Genomic DNA, 16,854 nt, shown 5'->3' on the forward strand with positions numbered 1-16,854 from the left:
CTGAGTCAAAGTGATTTGGCAAATTCAGTTAAAGAATAGCTCAAAATTGGTATGAAATGGCACAACACCAGGTTATAGTCCAACAGGTTTATTTAAGATCACAAGCTCTCAGAGTGCTGCTCCTCAGGTGAAGCAAGATAGGTGTGGCAGCAGACATTTAAGGGGATAGTTCAAACATAGAGAATAGACACATTCCCAAAGTGTTAAGTAAAATTCCAAGGGATGGACCACCATCTGTTATTAACTAGAAATGCTAAAGGTAGTGTCGACGTAAAAGAAAGAAAAATACATCAATGTGCAAGACAGGTAGCAGATCAAAAGATTGAACAGAATATAAAAGAAAGCAAAGAATAAGTAAAAGCTACAACAATTTAAGGATTCTGTAAATATTTTTCGAAAGAAGTTTAAAAAAATGAGTTGTTGCTGTGGCAAGTTTCTAGAGAAATAATGGATAAAAGGGGGCTGCAGATTAATTGAACAGTGTTTTACATTGCTTTATTTGCTATAGCAAAACTTAACACCACAGAAGGATGCTAAATCAGGAAATTGAAGATGAGAAGGAATTCACAATTGCCAGCGAAGTCGTACTGAGTACGTCATTGGAGCTGCAAACTGACAAATGCCTGGGTTACTGATGAACTTCATCTTGAAAGTTTGAAAGATGAAGCTAGGAAGATGGTTGATGCATTAGTTTTAATTTTCCGAAACACTCTGGATTTGAAGATGGTCCTATTAGATCGCAAGATAGTGGATCTAACTTTTTTATTCAAAAAGGGGAGGAACAGAAAGCAGGCAACTATAGGTTAGTTAGCTGCACATGTCACATAGACAAAATGTACAAAGCTGCTATTAAAATTATTGCAGACTCTGTCAGAGTCAACATCGTTTTGTGGCAGTGAAACTGTGCTTGATCAATCTATTAAGGTTTTCTTGAGGTAACACACTGTGGATAAAGGGAAATCCGTGAATGTACTATACTTAGATTTGCAATAAGGTGCCATATCAAAGGTTTTTGTGAAAAATAAAATTTCTTGGTGTAGACAGTAGCACATTTGCATGGACAGTTGATTGTCTTCTTTCTGTTAGCCAGTCAAGGGGCATGTATAGGTCTTTTCTGCATTGGCAGGATCTTACAAATGGTGTGCAACAGGGTTTGGTGATGGGCCATCCACCATTTACACTTTCCATAAATTATTTACTTGAAGGATTGACGCAAAGTTAGATTGGAAAGGAAATTATGAAGCAGACATATGAATCCTGCAGAAGGATATAAATGTGAGTGAGCAAAGATATGGCAATGGAGTATGGTGTGGGAATATGTGAAATTGTTCATTTTATCCAAAATAAAAACATACAAGCTATCTAAATGACATGATACAGAGAAATCGTGTGGATTAGTGCTTGAATCATAAAAGGTTCATATGCAAATAAAACAAGTAATTGGGAAAACTGCATCGAATGTTGTTGTTTATCATGAGGGGAATTGAATACCAAAGTAATATGGTTATACTTATATACAGGGAACTTGTAAAAACACATCTGCGGTACTATACTCAGTACTGTTCATCCTTTTTTTTTAAGGAAGGATGTAAATTTGTTGAAGGCAGTTCAATGAAGGTTCACCAAACTAACATTGAGAATGGGGGTTTGGCTTGAGGAAAAATTAAAAAGCTAGATTTTTTTTTAAGGTGGATGCAGATACACTGGATTTAGTGTATCCGCGCATGATTTGTGAGTTCCCCTATCCGCACCAAAAAGTAAGTAGCAACAAAATTCCAACATCCAAAACTCGCATTTCTATGATTTTTACTCTCTTTTTAACCTGTAGTTTTAATAGGCTCTGCAAATGTCATCGTTTGCTGGGGCTCTCGGAAACAGAAGCCTCATGATTTGGAGGAATGACTGGAGAGTCAAGGGGCTGAAAGGTTTTCTGGGGTGGATGGGAACGTGGATATGAGATTACGATCAGATTGGATTATTAAATGGCAGAGCAGATTCGAGGGGCTGAATTATTTATTCCTCCATGTTTATATGTTTGCATCCTGGTTAAGTTATAGTGAGTAGGGCCAAACATTGATCTAACAATATCTGTGGCGAGAGAAATAGTTAACATTTTAAGTCCAGTATGATGACTCTTCAGAACAAAAGTCATACTGGACTTAGTCACAGAGATATACAGGAAACAGACCCTTTGGTCTAACTCATCCATGCCAATCAAATATTCTCCATTCACCTAGTCCCATTTGCCAGTATTTGGCCCATATCCCCCTCAGCCCTTCCTATTTTGTCTCCACTGATGTTGCTCGACCTGTTGAGTTTCTATGATATTCTCTGTGCTTGTTTCAGATTTCTAGCATCCACAGAATTTAATTTTTATTTCAGTAACAGCCTGTTCATAGAGGGAACAGAATTGGGTGCCACTACCCCAGTGTTTAAAGAATTTACTGCCTTCCTGCTGCTGTTGGATTGGGAGATGAAACCCTTTCCCTTTTCCCCTCACCAATATGTTTCTTTCTCTCAAATGTTTGGCTTTCTTTCCAGAAGGCACAAACACTTTAATAGTGTAAGTCCCAGTACTTGCTTTCTCTCTCCTCTCTCTTCCAATGAATGCATTGCTTTGTAATGTTTGCTGTGTCTCCTTTATCTGCAGATGAATATACTGGTCGATACAGGGAGCAGTAACTTTGCAGTGGCTGGTGCAGCAAACAGCAATATAAAGACCTATTTTAAACCAAAATTGTAAGTATTCAGACATCATAAGGAATGCACTACATGCCTGTATAAAAGGGTGGGAAGTTTAGATTTAGCATGATAAATCAATGTTGTTTTACAAAGTCAGGTGAAAGACCTCTATGTATTTTTGCACAAGTCATGTTGTGGGTTTACCTCCAAAACAATTGGGGTTGAAATGACTGGAGTGGACTGGACAGGTTTGCAACAACATAGACCATTCAAAGATTCAGGATGTCCCCTGGGGGACTTTATATATACCTTCCAAGTGAAATATTTTTGTTACAGACAGAAATAAGAGAGAGAAAGAGAGAACTGAGACCCCTATCCATGTTCCCTTCCTTTATAATCTATAATAAGTGTGGCTTTAAAAAGAAGGGGTTTCTTAACCCCTGTGTGAGTGGATAATGATAACCAGCAACAAATCTTTTGTGAGTTTAAATAAAAAGGAATATTTATTCAAGCAATTACCTTGAAAATCTAATGCTATCTCCCTTCCTCCTTCCTCCCACTCACTCAAAATATAGGTGAAGAGCATGGTGTAGGCCCTAATGAAGAAAAAGTTTTTGAAAGTTCACATATCAAGGTGTGAACTCAAAAGCCCAGTTCGTATTGAAAGGTCCATCACTGAGTTTTCTAAGAGTCAGACTCTCTGCAAATTACAAATGAATTACTTGGAGTCTTGTGACCAGGAAATACTGAGCTCTCTCTGGATTTGGAAAGGACCAGGTTGGGAGACTGTATGATTTTGCAGTCTCCTACTTTTGTTGCATGGGTATTTTTCCCCTTTCCTGTTGTGGCTGGGCTGCAGCTCTTGTTTTTAATTCTGTCATGGACAGGCAGCTCTTAATATTACAATCACAGGATTGCTATTGCACATAAAAAGGCCATTCGGCCCAGTGTGTCTGCACTGACTCGTTAAATAAACATCATTATCCAGCACTAATCTCCTACTTTTTCCCTTTAGTCTTGATCATTATTTTTATCCAAGTAATCATCCAAAGCCCCCCAATCAATTGAACCTGACTTCAACACATTTCCAGACTATCCATTCCATATCCGAACTATTTCATTTAAAAAAAAGACTTTTTTTTCCTTGCTTCTTTACAGATCACTTTGAGTTTACTGGATAGAAGCAAACTACTGTAGATGCTGGAATCTGACACCAAAAAGAAAACATGCTGGAAAATCTTAGCAGGTCTGGCAGCATCTCTAAGGAGAGAAAAGAGCTGATGTTTCAAGTCTAACTGACCCTTTGTCAAAGCTAAAAAGAGGGAGAAATAGGGAGGTATTTATTACTAGGCTGAGGAAAGGGGAGTCATGCCTCCAGAAGCAAAGGTAGCTTTGCTTTTGGAGCCTTAACTCACGTTCTCTCAGCCTAGTATAAATACCTCCCTATTTCTCCCATTTTTTTTAGCTTTGACAAAGAGTCAGTTAGACTCGAAATGTCAGCTCTTTTCTCTCCTTAGAGATGCTGCCAGACCTGCTGAGATTTTCCAGCATTTCCTCTTTTGACTTTTAAGTTTACTCCTTCTTATTCCTTTCATGAGCCTGCTCATCATCTGTTTTCAGTGGAAACAGATGCTCCCTATCTACCCCATTGAGCCCCACACCTGATTTTCAAAATCTTCCCAAGATCGTTGTGGATGTACATACATCATGTGAGCTGCAGCTATTCAAGAAGACCGGTCACTGGCACTACCTTTTGGGGGCAATTTTAAAATTGAGACCATCACGACCACCTTACCATATGGTTTCTAGCAGCCCCAAACATGGTGTTGCCCTTAAATGGATTGACTTCAGCCTAATTATTGTTTGCAAACATTTACCCTGGGAGTTTAAGATGTCATCTTTGTTTCAGAATGACCCTTTCAAGTTTGGAAGTACTTTTTGTGAATGGCTACAGGAGATAGGTGGTGACACCACTAATCTGTAAAGTGTTGCTTTGTCTTTGAAGACAGTGTGGCTATTTTTGTTCTCACGTACCTGTGCCCACTCCTCTCCATTTGTTTTTCGAAATATTACTGGGATTCAAGCAAACTAATAAAGCCACGTTTATTGCCTTCAAGAAGGTGATGGTGAGCTACCATCTTGAATGGTGGTGTGACTCAGCTTTTTTGCAACCCCATCATTATTTATTTGAAAAATAAAAGTCTGTACAAGAAATTCTGGAATGGAGTTGAGTTCATACTTTAAAAGGTTTGAATATTACATGTGTTTACGAATGTGACATTCTGTTGGAAAACACAAATGCACAGCTAGCATAAAGAACAAGATAAACGGTCAGTTAATTTCTGTTAATCGACAGAGTCAAAGCCTCGAGGCTGGTATCACTCTTCTTCAGAACTAAAAGATGTTGGAAGATGGGTTTTTAAAATACTCTTTGATAGGTTTGGAGGGAAAGTGAATTGGACAGATGACGTAGTGGCCCAGTGCAAAGACAAATGGTGAACGAGAGAGAGAGAGAGAGAGAGAGATTCTACAATTGGCCTAACTTAAGATGTGAAAGGGAGAGAATGAGAGCTCTGTATTGGAAGCAAAGAAAATAAGAAACAAACAAGACTGGTGGGGGATGGGTGGAAATGGATGGGACAGGGACACCATATAATAAAACTGGGACAACACCCAAAATTCAGTTTTTGAAAATTATGGAATTTAATATTGAGGTTCAGAGGCTGAATGTGCCTATGATTAATCATGTACATATGGTTAATTTCCATTGCTGTTTCAATGAGGACAATAATTTGCGAGACCATTAGAGGAATTTCCTCAGGTTTTAAAGTGTGTGATGAAATGGTTGTTATCCACTAGGTTTTGTGTTCATTGTGAAGATGACACCTTCAACATGTGAGACAATTTCAGTACTTCACTGTAGTCTCAACCAGGATTAGGTGGGGCTTCAACTTGCATCTCCCAAGGCGGTGAGTGGTGCTGTCGTTGAACCAAAGCTGTTATTTTAAATGATTTATGCCAAGGCTTCTTCAACAGCATCTTCTAAACTGTAGTCTCTCAGAACAAAGACAGCGGACTGGTGGACATACCAAGACCTGCAAGATGAAACTGTATAGCTGATCCTTTACAGTTGCTGGGTTGAAGTCTTGGAACTTCCCCTCTAACAATGTATACACATCGCATTGAGATGCAGCCATTCAAGATGTTAGCTCACCATCACCTTCTTGAAGGCAATAAGAGTTTGACAATAAACGTGGCTTTATTAGTTTGCTTGAATCCCAGTAATATTTCTAAAAACAAATGGAGAGGAGTGGGCACAGGTACGTGAGAACATAAATATGCATCCAGCCCCATTGTGGTGTTAGTTGTCTACTTCTGCTTCACTTCCCGGCCTTATTTCCGTACCCTCTAATTCCTTTTGGCCCCCAGAACTCTCTCGCTCTCGAGACCATCCTTTAATGAATGTTACGTAGGTTCCTTCTGATAAAAATAACAAATTGTGAAGCATGTCAGACTGTGGGCAAAAAAAAGTGTCTTGACATGTCTAATTTATATTTGGCACTCTGATTTAACACCACTTTAATTATAAATGGGGATGTAGACGTTTATAGTCAAATAAGTTTTTCTGAATTGCATGAAGTTTGGATTAGTTACGAACATCGCTTGTTTGTATGAATTCACTATTTGACCGTGGTGGACAGTGGAGAGTGTTTGTAGATGTTGGATTATTTAATGTGCTGCTGGAAATTTGTTTAGTCTGTGGAATTTAAACGCATTCTGTGATGGATTTGATGGGTGGTGTTTCTTCTGAAGGAATTTGGTTCAATTTTTCTGAACGTTTAGGCAATTCATCCTGATTTGCACATTTTGATTAGCTAATCCATCATTTGTGATCAAAAGAGTTGTTTTTTTTCTCTTTTCAAGTAATGTTGAAAATGGCTAAAGCTAAATTGTAAAGAACAAGGCTTCCATTTGAAATCCACAGCTGTGTGCGTATGGGGAAATCATCAAATGCTGAACCGTTGAAACTAATGGCAAAATTGTTTCTCTAATAGACCCTTTACTTTGAGGTGTGTAATATGTGTGAATTGATAGTAGGTGGTTCACATGATGATTTTTGTCAATATATTGAAACAGTATACTGGGAAAGTGAGAATCTGTGAGCTAGTTTCCTGAGCCATTACCATGTTTTTTTTGCAGTGTGAACCTTCTAAAGATCTGCCTTTTAACCAGATGAAAAGATTCATTTTAGACTCACTTCCTGTCTTCGTTCCTGCTTTCATATGTAGGACTAATTGAGAATCCACATGATCGTCTACCAAAACACATGATCATCTGTATCCAAACTTTTTACATTTCATGATTTTGATTTATTGTATCACTGTTCTGTATCTTTCTGCCTCTGTTTATTTCAATCACATGTAGATTGGACAAAGTGGGATAGTTTGTATGTATATGCATTAAGTAGTAGCCTTTCACTACTTTTAAATGTGCTAAACTAAGATTTTCTTGTTCTGTCTTATTTTCCATTGTGGGAAAGTGACAAAAGAATGTGGTCCAGATTCTCAACAGATTCCAGAAAGCAATTTACAATATTTATTGTCCATGACCCTTTGCCGCGTTAACTCCACTTGTCTCGCTACAGATGCTGTCTGACCTGCGTTTCTCCAGCACTTTGTTTTCATTTTAGATTTTCCACATCCATAATTCTTTGTTCTTGTGACAATATTTATTGTTCAATTTGGGTGTGTTTATATTACCATGTATAAAGGTGAGAATTTCTGCCTCTATCTACTTAAAGGAACTGGCATCCAGCTGTAGGTATGGAGCCATATTTTGGGAGGAAGGGGAAGAAAGACTTTTCCCTGCATTCAGAGAATAGAATAATATTAATCTCCAAGTTTCTTCATTTTGAGGCCATGTTAAATGGAAAGAAGGCACCAAACTTTGCCATTCTGGATTTCAGATGTCCCAAAGTATTTCACAGCTCATGGGGTGCTTGTTGGAAGGTTCTCACTATTGTAATGGGGGAAACACAACAGACAACTTGTACACAGCAAGTTCCCACAAACAACAATGAGACAAATGACCAATCTGTTCTTGTAGTTGAGCCCAGCAAACTGGAAAAAACTTTCTTTCCATTGTTGGAAAGGGTCTGAAAGATCTTTGCAGAAAGAGAGGGCGGTGCTTCAGTTTAGCATCTCATTTTGGAATGGCACCACTGGCGGTCTAGCTACACCTAAGTACTGCATTGAAACACTGGAAACAAAAGTAGACCCTTCAACTTATTGATCCTGTTCTGCTATTCAATCACCTCTTCAATAACTTTAATCTTCTGTGGTTTTCAACAGCATGCCCTGGGGACTGAAGCTGAAAATTCCATAGAATTTTACAGCAGAAGGCATTTGGCCCAACTGGTCTAGCCTGATGTTCATACTATACTGCTTTCATTTCTCTACCCTGAATTGTTTCAACATATCCTTCCACTTCCTTTATCACCTCCTTGATAGTAATAGATTTGGCAGCAGCCTGGATCTGAGGTGAAGAGTTATGGTTGAGTAAATAGGCACCAGGAAGTAGAAAGTTGTGTTTATTCTGAAGTCCATAAAATTTCTTTGTCAACGTTCTCTGGCTACCAGCCAACTACCTGTACTGTCAACTCATTGTGGTACTAGGAAGTGCAATGATTCTAGAGTGTTTTGAGTGAAACAGACTCAATGAGGTATGACTGAACTTGGAGAGGAAATATAATTGTTTACGTTGACTGGATAATTCCACCAGTAACTCATTTTCTGAGCTTGAGAAAGATGTTTGCACATTTTTAAAAAAATTTAGGATGTTTATCAGTTAGTCTCTTGAATAAAAAGTAGTTCACAGACACGTCCAAAGTAATCTACCTGCCTACCAATCCCTCCGTTGTGCTTCAAGCAAGAATACTTATCCAGGAGCTGGTTGTTAGACCTAGGATAAAGTGAGGACTGCAGATGCTGGAGATCAGAGCTGAAAGTGTGTTGCTGGAAAAGCACAGCAGGTCAGGCAGCATCCAAGGAGCAGGAGAATCGACGTTTCGGGCATGAGCCCTTCTTCAGGGCTCTGTTAGACCTAGGATGTCTTGGATACTTGTGTGGAAGCTCAGTTCTTCATCTGTTGTGTTACGTGGCATTGCAGATTGAAATATTTCAATCTTGCGCATTCAATTCTCTTAATGTAACTTTTTAAAATATAAAATTAATCTTTTTAGCAGCTAATGATCAACTGAAATTTCTAAACATTTACTGACCCCTCCAAAATGAGGCAATGAGTAAATTTTAAAAAAAAATTAGATTTAGATGTCATTATGATAGATTTTAAACCCAACATTACTTATGGTCATACTGAATATTTGATTCCAACTTATGGTCTGTGTGTGTTAGTGGCCTGCTAGCATATAGGCCATTGCGCTGTGTAGGTCACACTTTGAGAACAGCGATTAAACATTTCCACGTTAAAGAAATGGCAAGCACTCGATCACTATGCTGTGAGCTATCCACTGAGAGAAGGAATTGGAACAAAAGAATTTCAATCTACATGAAAAACCAAGAATCTTGAAATTAACTGCTCAACTGTTAATCGATAGCTTCTCATGTGCCAGGTGCAACCATGCAGAGTCTTTACAAAGGCTTACACTGATCGTGTGTTTTTAACTGCTTGTTCCTAAATTGTGTGGTTGTGTCCATTTTCCTATATTCAGTAAATAAAAAAACTCACCCTCTCCATAACTTAGTCTGGTTAAATTAACTCCCTTTTAAAATATAAAATTACTTGACGTGTATGGAATGAGCTGCCAGAGGATGTGGTGGAGGCTAGTACAATTGCATTATTTGAAAGGCATCTGAATGAGTATATGAGTCGGAAGGGTTTAGAGGGGTATGGGTCAAGTGCTGGCAAATGGGTCTAGATTAGGTTAGGATATCTGGTCAGCATGGACGAGTTGGACCGAAGGGTCAGTTTCCATGCTGTACATCTCTATGACTTGGATGCCTATAAAGGGAGCTGTCCGTTTTTAAATTATTCTTCTTACAACCAACAGAAATTAGATGAATGAAGAAGGGGGTTGGATGAATAAAGCAGGGGAGCCAGTTCATGCCCCCTCACTCCGAATTTGAAAATTTGGGATAATCTGTCTGGAACTGTAATGAATTGGAGAATTGCAACATTTAAAAGGCATCTGGGTGGGCACATGAATAGGAAGGGTTTAGATGGATATGGACCAAATGCTGGCAGATAGGATTAGATTAATTTAGGATACCAGCATGAAACTGTCAGACTAAAGGGTCTGTTTCCATGCTGTATAGCTCTATGACTATAATGAGTAACCCGAGGACTAGTTAACAGTAGGTTTGGTGAGCTCACTAATGTATGAGGATGGAATTGCTGGATGGGTTGTGGTGATAGCAGAAATGCAAAATTTATACTTGTAAATTGAAAAGGCCAGAAAAGAGTGGGAAGCAGCGAGCAGTTTGTCAACTTTAATGGGGACTGACTAATGATGCTGTTGTGTGGTCAGTGCTAGTAGGAGGAACTTGGAACAATGAGAGTAGGTACAACGTCTGCAAATAGGAGTTGAAGGAGCAGAATAACATTGACTGCAGTGGCTGGGCAAGAACATTAAATGGTCAACGGAGGGAGTTTGAAGAGTAGTGAGTATTCATTAGCCATGCAATTGTCTGTTTACTAAGGATACATGGGAAGTGGAGGGAGCACTTGTGGCACAATGGTATTGTCCCTACCTCTGAGGCAGAATGTCTGGGTCTAAGTCCCACCTGCTCCGAAGTGAGTTACGTTTGAACAGGTTGATCTAAAATAACTGCGTGGCGAAGTGGAGGGACTCTTGTGGCTGGTAATGTCCATATCTCTGAGCCAGGAGGCCCTACCTGTTGCATAACAGGGAAATGGAAGTGGAGAAGTTCTGATGAAGAGACACCGGACTCAAAACGTGAACTCTGTCTTCCCACTGATGCTGCCAGAGCTACTGAATTTCTCTAGCAGTCTCTGGTTTTGTTTCAGGTTTCCAGCATCCACAGTTCTTAGTTTTATTTTAATGGAATAGCAGCTTCTTGCTGATGTACTTTGATAAAGTGGATATGTGGAGACTAACGCAGCATCAGTACTGGTGCACACTGTGCTGTGAATTTGATGGAATGAGCGAACATGAAAGCATTGATGTTAACTTAGATTTATGTGTGAATGTAAGGGCTATGGCTGGAGCTGGCAAGAGGTAACTCCTTTGGCACTCTTGTAAAATCAGGGTAATTTTCACTCCTGGGCTTTATCAACATTTATCCACGCTGGACCACCATCAAAAATGACGAAAAGACTGAGAAGCAGGAGCAGGTTTTGTATGTACAGTTGGGAACCATGCATGAAGGTGTGCATCCAATCTACAAGATGCCCTGTAGCATCTGTGACATCCAGCAACTAGGCAACCAAGGGTGCACGGGGACACATACATATGCTAACCTGAATTAAATATATCTTCCTACCCCATCCTTCTTGCTCAGTCAAAATCCAATGTAGCAGGACTGCGGCAGCAACTTGAGAACATAGGACAGTACAGCACAGTATAGGCCCTTCAGCCCTTGAGGTTGTGCCAACCTTTTATCCTACTCTAAGATCAAACTAACCTATATACCCTTAATTGTTCTTTCTTCCATGTGCCTATTCCAAGAATTGCTTAAATGTCCCTAATGTTTCTGACTCTACTACCACTGCTGGCAGTGCATTCCACTTACCCACCACTCTCTGTGTAAAGAACCTTCCTCTGACATCTCCCCTAAACCTTCCTCCAATCACCTTAAAAATATACCCCTCATGATAGACATTTCTGTTCTGGGAAAAAGTCTCTGCCTCTCCACTCTAGCTATGCCTTTCATCATCTTGTACACCTCTATCAAGTCACTTCTCATCCTTCTTTGCTCCAATGAAAAAATCCCTAGCTTCCTCGGTCTTTCTTCATAAAGAAAGGCCTCTTTATGAAGCCTTTCTTAAAGGCTTTCTAGCCCTCCAGTCTAGGCAGCATTCTGGTAAATCTCCTCTGTAGCCTCTCTAAAGCTTCACATCCTTCCTCTAGAACTGAATGCAATATTCCAAGTGTGGTCTAACCAGGGCTTTACAGAGCTGCAGCATAACCTCAGCTCTTAAACTCAATCCCCCTGCCAATGAAACCCAACAGACCATATGCCGCCTTAACAGCCCAATCAACTTGGGTGGCAACTTTGAGGGATTTAGGGCCATGGACACCAAGATCCCTCTGTTCCTCCACACTGCCAAGAATTCTGCTTTTAATTCTGCATTCAAATTCAACTTTCTAAAGTGAATCACTGCGCACTTTTCTAGGTTGAACTCCATCTGCCACATAGCAGCCCAGTTCTGCATCCTGTCAATGTCTTGTTGCAAGCTACAATGGCCCTCCCTACTGTCCATAACTCCTCCAGCCTTCATTTCATCAGAAATCTTTCTATTCCATCCTTCCACTTTCTCATCCAAGTTGCTGATAAAACATCAAAGAGCAGATCAGAACAGATCCTTGCAGAATGCCACAGGTTGCCTGAGCTCCAGGCTGAATACTTTCCATCTACTACCGCTCTCTGTCTTCTATGGGCCAGCCAATTCTGTATCCAGGCAGCCAGATTTCCTTGTATGCCATGCCTTTCTGAATGAGCCTACAACGGGGAATCTTATCAAATACCTTGCTAAACTCCATGTATACACATCCACTGCTCTATCTTCACCAATGTGTTTTGTCACATCCTCAAAGAATTCAGTAAGGCTTGTGAGGCATGACTTGCTCCTCTCAAACTCATTCTGACGATCTCTAATCAAGCTATTGTTTTCCACATAATCATAAATCCTATCTCTCTCAAACCTGTCCAAAATTTGCCCACCGCAGATGTAAGACTGACTGGTCTATAATTCCTAGGATCATCCCCATTCCCTTTCTCAAATAAAGGAATAACATTTGCCACCCTCCAATCATCTGGCACTACTCCAGTGGACATTGAAGATGCAAAAATCATCACCAAAGGCACAACAATCTCTTCCCTCACTTCCTGTAGTAATTTTGGGTATATCCCATCTGACCCAGAGGACTTATCCATCCTTATATTTTATTCAAAATTTTCAGCACATTCGCCTTCTTAACATCAACCTGTTTTCAGCAAATCAGCCTGTTTCACGCTGTCCTCACAAATGACAAAGTCCCTTTCAATAGTGAATAAGCAAAGTATTCATTCAGGACCTCCCCTATCACCATCACCACCTCCATCTCCACCAGGCACAAGTTCCCTCAACAGGAATTGTAGTTTAACAAGCTTTTAATACTTTTCTCATCCTAGGATGTGTATTATTGGCTAGGCCAACATTTAACTGCCCCGTGGGCAATTACAGATGGGCAATAGCAGTTGACCATGTTGCTAGTACTCTGGAGTCACCTATAGGCCAGACTGGGTAATTATGGTAAGTTTCCTTCCCTTAAGGACATTAGTGAATCAGCTGGGTTTTCAGCATCAGTTAGTACTGGTTACATGGTCATCATTGAAGCAGTCCATATCCAAAGGTAGTAAGCTGTGAACACCATCCAGACAAGTGGCAAGTATAGTTTCCACCACATGTGTACCAGACAATGACCATTTTCAACGGGAGAGAACCTATCTCTTGCCCCGAGATATTCAATAGCCTTACCATTGCTGAATAATGCATTATCAATGTCATGGAGTTACCATTGATGAGAGATTGAACAGGACTAGCCATATAAATATAAGAGGAGGCTGGGAAATCTGCAGTAATAACTCCCCTCCTGAACCCAACCCCCCAAAAACCTGTCCACCTTCTACATACCAAAAGTCTGCAGTGTGATGGAATATTCACCACTTGCCTGGATGAATGCAGCTCCAACAACATTTTGAAATTTGCTACCATCCAAGGTCCAGCAGATTGCTTGATTGGGACCACACACACACACAAACGTTCATTCTCTTCACCGGTCAGTAGCAATGTACCATGGACTCCTTAGCTTCCAAACCCACAACCACTTCCATTTAGAAGGACAAGGCCAGCAGAATACAATGGGAACACTGCCACCTGCTAGTTCTCCTCCAAGTCACTCACCATCCTGGCTTGAGAATATGTCACTGTTCTATCAGTGATGTTAGGAAGAGTTTCAGAATTTTAACCTAACAGCATTCAGGGTCTCCTGAAGGCACCTGAACTGGAATGGTTCAAGAAGGCAACTCACTACCACCTCTTCAAGGGCAAATAGGAATGGGCAATAAATGCTGACCCGGCAGTGAAGCCCATATCCACTGGATAACCTTTCCTGTACTTTAAGAAAAAAACAGATGTTTAATTGAATTCAAATTTTACCACCTACTCTATTGGATTTCTAACCCATGTCCCCAGTTCATGTGGGGGTCTGAATCATTAGTCCAGCAACATTACCCTTGCACCACCCCCTCCCCTATTTGCAGAGTGTCATGTGCAGGAAACCAGAAGCTGATCCTGTCAGCAATCAAAACACAATTGTGCAAGAATGGTGGGTTCAAACTGCACTGGAATATGGTCGGATGTGTTGAACTTCCATTTTTAGCCCACCCCAAGAAGGGTTCAAATCAGTCTTTGAATATTTTACTTTTGGAATTATACTAGCTTACTTTAGTTCTGCAGTGTAACAGAGTTAAAGTTGTATTTCAGCCTAAACAATAAATTAAACCATCCATCTGAGGAGAAGGGAATTTCAATGGAGCTGTCAAGAGTGTAATGATTAATGTGAATTCATTAACCAATTACTAAGACATATGACACCAAATGTATGGTGCAAGCTGCTAATACAGGTAATTTAATTTTTCATTCCATACCAGTTCTCTTTGAGGAAATTTTAAAACATCCTGATGAGAGTAAAAGTGGCTGAGCTTTTACTGAAAATATACACAGAACTCTCTCATCATATGGCACTTATAGCTGAACAATGACTGTCCATAATGAGCCCCTTATCTTGGACAGTTCATTTTGGCGAACCAAAGAAATCTGGAAGCCCTGAATAGTGTACATGATAAATGAATACTTTGATTTAGCAGCACTCCAGGGATGAACACAATGGCAACATAAATCATGAGGTCCTGTATGAGGGACAATGTGTTTGTACATGTGTTACGGAATGGATATCTTGTGTAAGAAGTTGTCCCATTATGGGACAGCCGAATCATTTTGAGTTTAGAATTTATATTCTTCATTCTTTTAAGTTGTCTGCACTACAGTATATTTGCATTACTTGATAACATCTGAGAAAAACACAAGAAACAAATGTGGACCTCTTCTAATGGATGTGGCTTTGATGAAGTTGTTCTGTAAGGACCTATTCGTAAAGATCATTTGTATAATCATAAATGTTTAACCACTGTTTCTGGACTAGGAATGCTTTGAGCTTGTTCAATGAAAATGTCAAACCAGTTCTTGAAGTTTTTCCTCCACTTGCTTCCACTTCAATTTGTTTGTATACTACTTGTTTCCCAAGAAGTCCTGAGCAGTTTGGCTAAATTGCACATTTTTGTACAATCCTCCATTAAAATGAAGGCAAGAAGAGAAGGAACCTTAATATGAAGCTTTGGGATCCATCTAACCCTGCTCAGAATTCTTCCTTTGATTTGCTGCTTCACATTACACCAGGGAAGCGATTGCATCTGTAAAGGTGGACATGAGGAGAGAACAACAAAGATGGGGAGTGGAGATGAGGAACAGTAAGGAAGGGGAGAGGAGCAGCAAGGGTGGGGGGAGGAGTGATTGTGAAGGTGGGTGGACTGTTTCAACAAAGGACTCTTATTACATGAACATTTACTATTGTAATGAACATTGTTAACTGGATCATTTAATACTGCGCAGTTTTATTTCATACGTTATTTGAGTTCTCAAATTTCAATGAATTACTTGAAGTGCAGTGACTGTGTTTGAGATAAACATGCAATCATTTAGTTGTGACCTCAGCAGTCCACCGAAAGTATGTTTAATGATGGCTTTTTGTGAACAGGTGAGTATCAGTTTTCTTTTTTTAAAAAAATCCATTTGTTGCTAACTTGTGCCTATTCTCTCATGCCAATTTAAATACTGTGGTGTTTGAAATTAATGCTTTTCTTGCATGTTGTGTCTTTGTTTAATGGAGTGGTGGTGATCATTTGTTGAATTCTTCCAATTTTGCATCTGTCAGAGTCCAAATACCCCATTCATCACAAACAATCAGGTAATGTTCCTACAAGACTGCGTCATCTAATAAAACAGCTGATGAGAATCAGAAAGGAGCCCTTGAAAACCAACCATGTACTGTCAAAGTCAAAAGTAGTTGCTTGCAAATCTTGAGAGGAGTTTTGAGGCAAAAGAAGTTATTTTGATTCCTGTACTAAACCTTGCTGTCCTCAAAATTCTCTTTAAGCTCCACCTCTTTGACCAAAATATTTAGTCAGGTGGCCAGGATTCTTCGTGTTGGTATTATATTCTTCTTGATTTGGAGGTGAAAGGGCCAAGGTCATCCCTGGGGCTTTGTCAATTGTCTATCTGTCAAAGAGCACCCATTTCGACCTCAATGTGACCTCTGTAATAGTAAAGGAGGTGTTTGGTGTGCTTGCCTTTATTTGTCAGAGCATTAAGTATAGGAGCTGGGATGTCACGTTGTGGCTGTACAGAACATTGGTTTGGCCACATTTTGAATATTGTGTTAAATTGTGGTCACCCTGTTATAGGAAAGATGTCAAACTTGTTATACAGAAAAGATTTGCAGGGATGTTGCCAGGGCTGGAGGATTTGAGCTATAGGAAGAGGCTGAACAGGCTGGGGCTAGTTTCCCTGGAGCGTCGGAGGCTGAGGCATGACCTTTTGTGGTGGTGCTGCTCCTTAAACAAGGTTATGTTGTCCTTGGTGTTTCTTCAGAGAGGTTGTAAAAGACAGACTCTGCAAATTCTGAAGTTGAAGGGTTTTAGGGTCAATTTGATTATAGCTAACAGATACTGCCTCAGATACAGGCTTTCAAGTTTAAAACAAAACACTTATACAATGTAAGGGGAGTGGCCAGTTCTCCCAGCTCAGTTTTTTTTTGTTTGGTTTGGTTTTAGCACAGCAGTGGTGTTGAAAAGCTGCTGGGCCCATAGACGG

The 16,854-nt window shown here is 40.0% G+C and overlaps 1 protein-coding gene across 1 annotated transcript in view; it reads left to right on the top strand.

The window, feature by feature from the left end:
- Positions 1 to 16,854, top strand: part of bace2 (beta-secretase 2) — an 83,083-nt gene that overhangs the window by 18,525 nt on the left and 47,704 nt on the right. The window contains exon 2 of the mRNA XM_072585697.1: positions 2,651 to 2,739. Within this exon, the coding sequence (XP_072441798.1) occupies positions 2,651 to 2,739 (89 nt within the window). The remainder of the gene's footprint in view (positions 1 to 2,650; positions 2,740 to 16,854) is intronic.

This window comes from Chiloscyllium punctatum, chromosome 15, assembly GCF_047496795.1.
Source record: "Chiloscyllium punctatum isolate Juve2018m chromosome 15, sChiPun1.3, whole genome shotgun sequence".
In the NCBI taxonomy this organism is placed as follows: Eukaryota; Metazoa; Chordata; class Chondrichthyes; order Orectolobiformes; family Hemiscylliidae; genus Chiloscyllium; species Chiloscyllium punctatum.